This window comes from Prionailurus viverrinus, chromosome A1, assembly GCF_022837055.1.
Source record: "Prionailurus viverrinus isolate Anna chromosome A1, UM_Priviv_1.0, whole genome shotgun sequence".
Lineage (NCBI taxonomy): Eukaryota > Metazoa > Chordata > Mammalia > Carnivora > Felidae > Prionailurus > Prionailurus viverrinus.
Window position 1 is genome coordinate 132,855,539 of NC_062561.1, and position 11,920 is coordinate 132,867,458.

The window sequence follows — 11,920 nt, forward strand, 5'->3', positions numbered from 1 at the left end:
GGAATACCCTGGGTAGAGCTCTTTTAACCTCTCATCCAGGAAGGACCTTCAAGTGAAGACGGAGGCAAAGAGACTCATTACTAAAAATACAAAGCAGCAGGACCAAACTCCAGTCATGTTTTTCAAATTTAAGTGTGTTCTGAGAAGTTGGTTTCCATGTGGTATAAGCACCAACAAACAATAAACCCATGTTGGTGTTCTGTACCCTTATGGTTCATTCTGCCAAGGACAGTATAGTATAAAATTTCCACTTTCCATTCTCCTGCCAAAATCACTGAACTGTCTCTCTCCCTTTTCAGGATGTCCCATGTACTTCAGTTTGAGGATAAAAGCAGAAAAGTGAAAGATGCAAGCATGCAAGATTCAGACACATTCGAAATCTATGATCCTCGGAATCCAGTGAATAAGAGAAGACGAGAAGAAAGCAAAAAGCTGATGAGAGAGAAAAAAGAAAGAAGATAAAATTACAGTCATGATAATTAGGTAGAAATGTGCCTGCAATAAATGGCCTTATAACAGCCGTTGTTCCCAACAACATCACTTAAGGGTGTGAAAAGAAGTATTTTTGAACCTGTTGTCTGGTTTTGAAAAAAAATTATCTTGTTATGTAAATTGTGGGATGATGTAAGCAAATGCTTTTGGTTCATGCTTTTTTTTCCCTAATTGACTTTTTCTATTGCTAAATCTGAAATAAAATAACTTTCCTGCCAGTTTACATGTTAACCATTTGTAGACTGTGCCAGCCTGTTTATGTCTTTTTATCCTAAAATATGTGAAGGCTTTGTTTTCAAGACTTTTTATAAGAAGTTTCTTTCAAGAAAGAGTATTTAAGGGAAACCTCCCTGGCATTCTGTTACCACAGTACTGAATTTGGAATAGAATAAAAATTATATACATAAAGATTGATTTTTGTTGTTTTCGTTTTGCATATAAATATCTAAAAATAGCCAAATCAGTAAGACCCAGTAGCTTCATGCCTTAAAGCCTGAGGAATCTCCAAGGGAATATTGTCACCTGCATCTAAGCCAATGCCTGGGTTTTGTAGACGTAATCAAGACGCTAATACACTAAGTAAGGTCAGCCAAGCTTACTGCACACCCTGGCCCAACAGCAGGCCTCCTGCCCACTCCTCTGCCCTTTCAGCATAGCAACAAGAGCACATGCAGAGGTGACACTAGCAACAGAACTATCAAGAATTTAGCTCTTGATGACAACCACTCACACTGGTTATTTACTGTATATTATCTATACTAACTCAGTTTTTCTAGAATCTGAATCCTCAAATAATACCTCAGGCTAACTTTCGGTTACCTAATAAAACCTCACCAGCCACATCTTTCCAGGTAGTGTCTCATCGGCTCTCTTTTCCCAAAAGTAATCCAATAGACTTTCCCTAGAACACCTGTTCTCAAAATGTAGTCCCAGGCACTACAATGCAGTGGCAATAGCATTACTTGGGGACGTTAGAAATGCAAATTCTTGGGGCACCTGGGTGGCTCAGTCAGTTGCGCATTTGACTTCAGCACAGGTCATGATCTCCCAGTTCATGAGTTTAAGCCCTGCGTCAGGCTCTGTCTGACAGTTCAGAGCCTGGAGCCTACTTCGGATTCTGTGTCTCCCTCTCTCTCTGCCCCTTCCCTACTCATGCTCTGTCTCTCTGTCTCTCACAAAAATAAATGAACATTTTTAAAAAATTAAAAAAAAAAAAAAAAAGAAATGCAAATTCTTGCCAGACTCCCCACCACCATGACTACACTTCCAGATTATTGAATCTGAAACTTCGAACCCGGAGGGTTTATTATACAGATTGCTGGTTTCACTGCTGATGATTCAATTTTGGGGGCATGGCAGTATCTAGTGAAGTTAAAGATAGGCATATCCAGTTATCCAAAAATTCTAATCTTAAGTCTGTCCCCTTAAGAAATTTTCACAACATTGCTCAAGAAAACCTGTACTAAATATACACAAAAGCATCAACCAAAGAATGGATAACTAAGTTGTTGTATAGCCATACTATGGAATACTTTGTAGTGGTAAAGATCAATAAACAAGAGTTATATGTGTTAGCTTGTCTTAAAAATAATGTGAGGGAGGGGCGCCTGGGTGGCTCAGTCAGTTAGGCAATGGACTTCAGCTCAGGTCATGATCTCACGGTCCATGGGTTCAAGCCCTGTGTCAGGCTCTGTGCTGACAGCTCAGAGCCTGGAGCCTGCTTCGGATTCTGTGTCTCCCTCTCTTTCTGTACTTCCCCCACTAGCATTCTGTCTCTCTCAAAAATAATAAACATTAAAACAATTTTTTAAATAGGATGTGGATATGACATCTTTATTAAAAAAATAATAATAATGTGAGGGGCACCTGGGTGGCGCAGTTGGTTAAATCTGGCTCTTGGTTTCGGCTCAGGTCATGATCTCACAGTTCATGGGATCGGGCACCACATGGGCCGTTAGCTTGGGATTCTCTCTCTCCCCCTCCCCTGCTTGTGCTATTTCTCTCTCTCTCTCAAAATAAATAAATATACATTTAAAAATAATAATAATGGGGGAAAAAGGGAACCATCTATATAAAAATATAAACAAGCAAAACAGCATTCTACTTTGTTTATGGATGTACACATGTGGCAATGTGTGGCAGAAGTATGAAAACATGTATGAAAATAGTGGTAACCTCTGAGGAGGCACAAGGAATATATAAGGGGCTTCATTTGTAATGTTTCACTTCTTAAGGGAGATTGTGGGTAATCAGGCCTATTATATTATTCCCTCTCTACATTCTAGTATCCCTGAAATATTTCATGTTTTTTCCTTTATGATCCTTTATAGAATCTGAGATGAGAAAACATAAGGGGCTCCTGATACTAACAAGAACACTTTCTTTTTTGCTTCAGAAGTAGGACAATGTTTCAAAGAGGAGGAGAGGGTATGATATGGGAGTTCTGGAGAAATGTCAACCCACTCAAAAGCAGAGTGATCAGACACAAACCCACCAAAATATAAGCCAGTGTTTGGAAGCGTGCCGTCTTCCCCTCACCACAAAGTTATAACATCAGTTGTTTCACGGATATTCATAAAGTTTCTGTTGGTTATTATGAAATGCACTAGCACTGTATTTGTTTCTATCAAAGAATCCTATAGGTTTCTCTCCTGTTTCTCCCTGAATATCTCCATCTTTACCAGTGTACTATATCCCAACAACAGAGGGGACCACAGAGCTCCAGAGCACAAGCTGGAAGAATGACATTTGTAGGTATAAAGAGATAACAAAGTGACAAAATTAAACCCTCAGTTGGTTGAATGCTCCTTATCCTGCTTTAACCCAAGGATCAGAAAGATATGAAATTTCAAAGATTAGATAGAATCCCATCAGAAAATTTCACCATGAGAATAAAATTCACTTTTAACTTAATAATAACAATGTTTTAAAGCTTAAAAACTTAACCTATTAAATATGGTATTTAATGTGCTTATAGTAAAGTCTTTGGAAATGTCACAGGAATGTGTTTGGGCCAAAAAAAAAAAAGATCAGTTCAAAAGACAAAAAAATAAAAACATGTAAGACAATTAGCCTTTATGGTTCATTCTAATGTTTTATTTATTTGGGTTTACTTTTATGTGTCTTGCCCTAGAGATATTACCCTGAAACAGTGAAGTCTATTAACAATTCTTGTTCATTGTCTATAATAATCCTGGATTTTCTGAAGAGCAAAAGGTCCTGGCAATTTTTTTCTCACTTTCGGACCAGCCATTTTTTTTCACTTTGGTTAAAGCTGTTGGCAAGGTGAAAGTTAAAACTAACCCTAGACCTCTCCTTTGTCAATAGGTAATTGAATTAAATACAGATCTCTCTACAATTTTTAACAGAGTGGTATCAAAACATACATTGTCACATGCCTCAGCTTTCTTTATGCTCTAAAGCCACACAGTCAGTAATACATCTGCCGCATTTAAAAATGGAGACACCATAGAACAAGGTCACTAAAACGTGTGAGATGAGTGGTTTGCTGCTGTTGTTTTTAGAACAAGTTCAATAAGCTATGGTGTCCTTATCAAACTGTCACTACCAAGTTTCTTGATAGGATCTGACGTGTGAGGTACATAAACCTGTTCTGTTGTATCAGTGTGGCCTGTATGGGAAAGGTTAGATGAATGCAGAATATTGCCCAAACATGCTGTTTAATCTTAGTGATAACAAGAAAAAAAAAAAAAAATAGAGGTGTGAAGTGAGTTACCATTGAGGGTTGTATCAGTATAAGCAATTTGTATTTAGGGGTGTAGAGAAGTTAAGAGGGGTTACATTCTTTAACACTGTCATTCACAAAAAAAAAAAAAAAAAAAAGCAAGCAGGTCTGGTTTCTCTATGACTTTGACTCCATTCCAGTGACTCTACACAGTTTATCAGGTGGTACTACTTCTGCTTACTAGAAAGCAGGAAGTTTTCCTGCCACACATATATTTTATCTTCTTTTACCTTTTAATGAAGCGAAGTGAAACAAAGGCCATATTTTAGAGAAATCCTTTTTCATAAGAATTTGATGAAATTTTAATTCCAAGAGAAATAATAAAACACCAAATCTTACTAAGATGGGTATTAGAAGTCCCTTGCTTATAGAAAAAAATACTCATTTATTCCCCAAAATGCCCCTCACCAAAGCCATGCAGGAATACCTTTGTCACAGGTGCTAAAAGTTTCATTAATCCCAATGCAGAGCTACAATCAGCTCCCAAAATAAATGGAAAGAAAAAAAAAAGCACTGATTTGTAGCATTTGCAGATTCCCATGATGTAAATACCACGGCTGACTTTAAGCCACCAAAGGAAGCCCCAATATACAACTGGTAATTTTTCCCATTCTGTTTCACCAGGAGCTAAAAGCTTATATATTAACTCTTGCATTGGCACTAAAGAACTCACAAAAGCTTTTAAACTTTTTCCAAGATCACAATCTTCATATGTATTTCTATTTTAAGATTACTTCACATAATTTGGTCAAGTTCTAAGTTCTAGTAACATCTGCACTCTATGTTTTTATGACTAGTTTGTATCTTTAGATTCTCTTTCAATGGAGTTTTCCAAAGCCCCTTGGCTCACATTTCTTATTCCCTCTGCCTGTCATTTTTGCCTCAGTCACATGTCCAACTCAAGACGCAACCAAATTGCACACCAAAGAAGTAGCGGGGCAGGAAGGAAAGAAATGGAATTATAGGTCTTTCAATTATTCTCTAATAAGTGATAACATATAAATTCATCTTTTAATTTTTTTTTAAGGTATTTTGGATTAGGGATGGAGAATCCTACCTGAAGAGAAAAGAAGACCGGCTTCTAATTAAAATGCAAACAGAAGTCTGGTCTCTCCACATCTGCTGGGAATTATTCCTTTAAGGTTAGATCATGGTATTAATTCATGTTACTTGTTCAGCAAAAACAACTTCTAGAGGCTTTCTTTTTAGCACCACTCAAAAAGAAGGTATTCTTGGTCTTTTTGAAAATTTTTACTCTCTCATCTTCATGATGCCAAAAAGAGTAACTGTTGCTAATGTACAGATACTTTTTAATAATCAAAATAATTTTGGGGCGCCTGGGTGGTTCAGTCGGTTAAGTGCCCGACTTCAGCTCAGGTCATGACCTCATGGTCCGTGGGTTTGAGCCCTGCATTAGGCTCTGTGCTGACAGCTCAGAGCCTGGAGCCTACTTCAGATTCTGTGTCTCCTTCTCTCTCTCTCTGCCCTCTCCCACTCATGCTCTGTCTCTCTCTCTCTGTCTCAAAAGTAAATAAACATTAAAAAATTAAAAAAAAAATTTTGAGAGGAGGAAATTCTTCACTTCCTCCTATATTTTCTGAATTTAATCTAGTTGGAGCTTCAATATTCAAATGTTTTAAAGACAATATATTTGAAATATGAAGGGTATCATGTGTAGAGAATAAATGACTATTTTAAAGCAGAATATATTTTATGGCTAGTTCTCAACAGTCATGAGTGAACTTAAAATTTGTGAGTTTCCTCTTTCTGATGTGTACAAATTATTTCTTTTATTTGCAATTTCTGAGGAAATATTTTATCAGGGGTAAGAGGAATATGACCATTTTATCTCTGTTCTAAAGTTGTACTGTATTATCAGTGTAAATGAATAGACTAAGAATGGATACTATCTCCCAAGCAACGAAAGAATTCAACAAGTGATTTTTGAATTAATTTAGACAAGTTATACATGATACTGTGTGAGGCCCAGATCTGCTTCAGAGTGAAATTTCATAATTTCATTATATGGACTTCATGTCCCATCAATGACATGTCCAAAACTACACTCTCCTCTGCAGTTCCTAGCCATGCCTCCACCAGTCCCACTTCACCCATAGTGTTACTATCTCTGCTAAGGGCAATGCCATCTTTCCAGCTGCTCGGGCTAAATATTTGGATTCCTGTCTTTACCTCACTCCCCACATCCATTCTGTTATTACATTCTGTTGATGGTACCTTCAAACTATATCCAGAATTTCACCATTATTTACTACTTCCCACTGCTACCACCAAGGTCAAAGGGACCATCAACTTGCACATGGACTACAAATACTAACTGGTCTCCCTGCTTTACCCTTGTTTCCCTGTAATTTATTATTAACAGACCAGCCAAGTGAAACTCTCTAAAACAGAAGTCATATAGTTATACTTCTCCCCTCAAAACCCTTCAGTAGTTCCCTCACTTAATTCAGAGTAAAAACTCATATACCCATAAAAGCCTACAAGACTCCAGATAATTGTCACCCCTTCCCCTTAACCTCTGACATCCTCTCTCACTACCCTCGCCATTGCTTACTCTGTCCCAGCCACACCAGCCTTCCAGCACTTCATCAAATGAGCTGGGTGTGGTCCACCTCAGGTGCTTGGTACTGAATGATCCCTCCACCTGAAACACTCTCCCCAAGATGTCCAAATGGCTATCTCCCTCAGCTCCATCAAGTCTGCTCAAACGGCACTTTCTCAAGAAGGCCTATAGTAACTGCTCTACTTTCTAATTGCAACCCATCTCCTCCCCATATGCTCAATCTTTCCAAATCTCTGTCTCCCATTATATTCAATAATACTATGAACACCTAAGCACTCTGCCTCACTAATATACTTAACCCTTTTTTTTTTTAATGTTTATTTTTGGAAGAGAGAGTGCACATGCACACGAGCGGCTAGGGGCAAAGAGAGAGGGAGACAGAGGATCCGAAGCAGGCTCTATGCTGATAGCACAGAGCCCACAGAGGGTTCAAATCCTAAACCGTGAGACCATGACCTGAGCCAAAGTATGATGCTTAACCAACTGAGCCACCCAGGCACCCCCAATGTATTCAACTCTTACAAACAACCTATGTAGCAGAGGCCCTTATTATCATTTTACAGAAGAGGAAACTGTGCCTTAGAGAGGTTACTCACTGACTTATTATAAGCCATCTCCTATCCTAGAGGGTCCTCCATGAGGACAAGAATTTTTTTCAGTTTACTTTACTATTGTTCTAGTGCCTAGAACCATGCCTAACAAATAGTAGATACTTAATAAATACTTGTTGATGGGGTGCCTCAGTGGCTCAGTTGGTTAGCTGTCCAACTTCAACTCAGTTCATGATCCTGCAGTCACTGAGTTCAAGCCCCGCATCAGGCTCTGTGCTGACAGCTCAGAGCCTGGAGCCTGCTTCAGATTCTGTGTCTCTTACTCTCTCTCTGCCCCTCCCTAATTCGTGCTCTGTTTCTCTCTCAAAAATAAGCAAACATTTAAAAAAGTTTTAATAAAAATAAACAATACTTGTTGAATGAATGAATCAACCAAGTACCTTTTAAAAAGTATACAATATAACATTATTCCACATTTTATAATTTAAGATCGCCATCATTTCACAGAGCTAGAACATTTTTACATTAAAAATAAATGAATGATTCAACCTCATCTCAGGGACAGCTCTAACATTTGAATAAATTTAGCTTTAGGAAACCTATTATATTATCTTTTTCTCCTTTTAACACAAGACACTTTATCACAGATGGGCATTGATCCACAGACCAATTTTGGGGAACCACTGGTGTGTAGGGAAACACATTTCTACCCATATCCCTTGAGCACCTGCTCTTTAATTTTTATTTTTTACTTGTTTATTTTAGAGAAAGAGAGAGAGCACACATGAGCAGGGGAGAGCAGCAGAGGAAGAGAGAGAATCTTAAGCAGGCACAGAGCCAGATGCAGGCTCAATCTCACAACCGTGGGATCATGACCGGAGTCAAAATCAAGAGTCAGACACTCAATCGACTGAGCCACCCAGGAGCCCTGAGTACCTGCTCTTCATAGAAAGCAATATTCTAACTCCTGAGACTAGAAAGAACTGAGGGCTAACACAGAATATGTAGAAAGTAAGGCTATAAGGTTTCAGAGCAGCAAGTGATTTAATGGGTAAATGGTATAACTTCCTAATAGGTTTTCTTTTCTCTCACATGGGAACAATAACAGCTGCCTTTCCTACCTAGCTGTCACAGTAAGAAAGAATAGACACGAAAACCAAGCTCTTACAAAGCTTATAACAATAAGAGCAAAAATTTAACGGATAGTTTATGCCAGAGACACCCTTGTAAGCACTTTATCTTGAGTAACTCTTTCAATCCTTATAAACAACTCTATGAAGTATGCTCTATTATTATCTCCAATTTACAAATGCGGAGGATATCTGAGGCTTAGAGAAGTTAAATGATTTGTCCAGGTTACACGGTAAGTAGAGGAGCTAGAATTAAAAATAAGATTGACTCCCAGAATTTCTGCTCTTGGTCAAGCCACCATGCCTCTCACTACACAAGCCAGACTGTTTTACAGTATACCTTACATTTGCCTATAGAGTTTATAATCTAGGGAGGCAAAGGGGGAAGACAAGACCCAAAAATTAAAACACAGAACACAATGATGTGACCTGAAACAAATTATATATGTAAAAACTAAGTGGATGCTAGAATGAACCAGGATTTAAGTTTGGTGGCATTAATTTAGAACTGCTTCATGACAGACAATTTTGACCATAATATGGAAGGAAAGGGGAACATGGCATCGAGAAGACAGGTCATGTTTCTGGTGGAGAGGACATTGTGCAGACAAGCTATTAAGATAAATGTAGGAGACAGCAATGTGTCTACATAATGCCAAAACATCTGGTCAATTCAGTTAAAAAAAAAATTTCTATCAATGTAGTGAATTTCTTCAGTCAATCCAGATGTTTGGCATCTTGTAGACAAAACATCCAGATGATTAACTGAAGATCTGACAGAGTTGACTGGATTAACCAGATGTTATAGCATTGTATAGACATGGTGTCAGGACGTTTGCTTGGCTGGAGTGGAATCCAGCTGTAAAGGAGATAATGGCCCAGGCAACGAGAGGGGGCTTTGGAGCAGAGAACCTGGAGCTTAGATTTGATGCAACTGGGAGCTGCTGGAGGAGGAGTGTGATGGAAATGATGCTTCAGGAAGAGGATTCTAACAACCCTGAAAAAAAAATGGTGAGAGGAAAAGTTGTAGACAGGAAAGAGGATGTTAGGAGAGTGCAGGTGTGTGTGAGGTAATTAGAGCCTGGATCAGAATCAGGCTTGGGAAAGCAACAGGAAGGAGTGGATCTGAAAAACATTACAGAAAAAGAACAGGAAGTCATGATGGGCTAGACAAGGGAGTGAAACTGCACATCACCCTAAGGTTGGAAGCGCGGAGGCCTGGGAAAGCAGCTGCCTTCAGCCTCACCACAGTAGTAAAGTGAGAGGGGATCCCCAAGAGACCCCTCCCCTCAACCGCCCACTCAGAGGCCACACCAGGACCATGGGCAGAGGGTACATGAACCACAGACACATCTCTCCTTTATGAGCCACCTACATTGCCTTCTCGTCAAGCCCAATTTCATGAAAGGATTGAGAAGGCTGGATTCAGGTTGTCAGGTAGACAAAGCTTCAGTGAAAAGTCCAAAAAGATGGTATTTTAATGGCATTTGCTTTTATACAGCATATAATGTAAACTTTAGGTATACAAAGGTATGAGTAAATTAGATGGAATGAGATTGTGAGAAATTACACAATACATACATTACTTGACAGATTGGCATTATAAAAGCCTGTTAACAGGCATGAATTATGGCTGAATCCAAAAAGTTACAATATATTTTAAAAAATTTTTTTTAACATTTATTTATTTTTGAGAGACAGAGACTGAGCACAAGAAAGGGAGGGGCAGAGATAGGGAGTCACAGAATCTGAAGCAGTATCCAGGCTCTGGGCTGTCAGCACAGAGCCCAACGCACGGCTCGAACCCATGAATGGTGAGATCATGACCTGAGCTGAAGTCAGACGCCTAACTGACTGAACCACCCAGGCGCCCCACAATATATATTTTTTAAATCCTTAATTTATGAAACCTTGGAATGTTTAGCTCTTGGTTTAGATATTTTGTAGATTTTTAAAAATTCCAAGTATCTTATTTGATCAGAATCAAGTTTATCTTACAAATTCCAATCTATTAGATTCAAACTATGCTAGTTGTATAATAGTGTGCTCACGCATATTAAAAAAATATTCTAAATATCTATGCAATTCATGGTTTTACAAATTTGCAGTTTCAAATATTTACAGCCCCAGGCTTATCAGCCTACATAGCTAGTTGTATGCCCTTTACAAACACACCCAGGTTTTCTTCAACTACTTCCTTGTTCATTTCAAAAGAGAAAGAGCCTTGAACAGAAGTTAATCTCTCCTTGTTCATGGTTTGGTACAAAATTGAGATTCAATCTCTGTCTATCTCTCCCTCTCTTTCCTCCCCCTCCTCCAACCAGAGGAATAACACAGAATGTAAGATCATAAATATATTAATGTGTTTCAAAATCACCCTAGAGGAGGCAGAAGGTTCAGGAAACTTGTTAAAATCAGTTTCCCAGGCCTCAGAAATGACAAGTCCATTGATCTGGGATAGGAGCCCAAGAAGCTGTTGTTTTTTGTTTGATTTTTAACAATTTCTCCCAACCAATTCTGATGCCTATTTTCTGAAAATTGGACTTAGACATGCTGCCTTAAAGGGGAAAGCTAGAAAATGAAAACCATCTATTGGACATGTGACTATAAAATGATAAAACAGATTTAATTTTCTTTTCTTAATCCAAAAAATCACAACCCCTCATTATTCCTTCATGTAATAAGCTCCTAGGTAAATCCACTGTGTTCTCTGATGTGCGGAATTTTCCACAGAAACAGCATCAAGTCAAATACACCTATGCAATCAGCGTGAGTCGTAGCAGGACAACACTTCCCACTACAGCCCTTCCTGAACACAATGTTTACCTGATAGGTAATCATAACAAATGATCTTGGTAAATCTCTCTAGTGCTCCAAGGCTAAGTGAGTCATTTATTTATCACACAGAAAACAAGCAGTTGAGTTCACTGAAACGATGGGTGATTTATCCAGGTATTTGAGTATAACCTTCCCACAGCCATCGTTTCATAAAACCTTGAAATTAGTAGATAGCTAACTAGTTATTCAAAAAGTTCATCAGTGAAATGTGCCCCATCATAACATCAAGATTAGAGTGTTTCCTCTTTACATATCCTCTGTTAGGTGCCTCTTTTTTGGCAGCACTGACTATACTACAATACAAGAAAGATAAGTGGATTTATTTTTGTTTGTTTGTTTCTTTATTTTGAGCTCCATCAACTCATTCTCTTAATATTCTTCCAAGGATATAGGAAAGAAAATAAATTGGGACAATTTTGTTAGAGGCCCTCATTACCTAAGGTGTCACAATTGAAAGTCAAATTCACTATTTATGTGTTTCAAATGATGCTTTTGAAACACAATGAGGATTTCACATGTAAGCCAAGTGGTTTTGACTTGAGTAGTGACTCTTTCCCACTTACCCATTCTCCTGCCACTT

At 38.4% G+C, this 11,920-nt stretch overlaps 1 protein-coding gene across 1 annotated transcript in view; it reads left to right on the forward strand.

The window, feature by feature from the left end:
* CWC27 (CWC27 spliceosome associated cyclophilin) overlaps nucleotides 1–902 on the forward strand; it is a 191,420-nt gene extending 190,518 nt beyond the window's left edge. The window contains exon 14 of the mRNA XM_047872567.1: nucleotides 300–902. Within this exon, the coding sequence (XP_047728523.1) occupies nucleotides 300–462 (163 nt within the window). The 3' untranslated portion in view covers nucleotides 463–902. The remainder of the gene's footprint in view (nucleotides 1–299) is intronic.
* The last annotated feature ends 11,018 nt before the right edge of the window (nucleotides 903–11,920 follow it).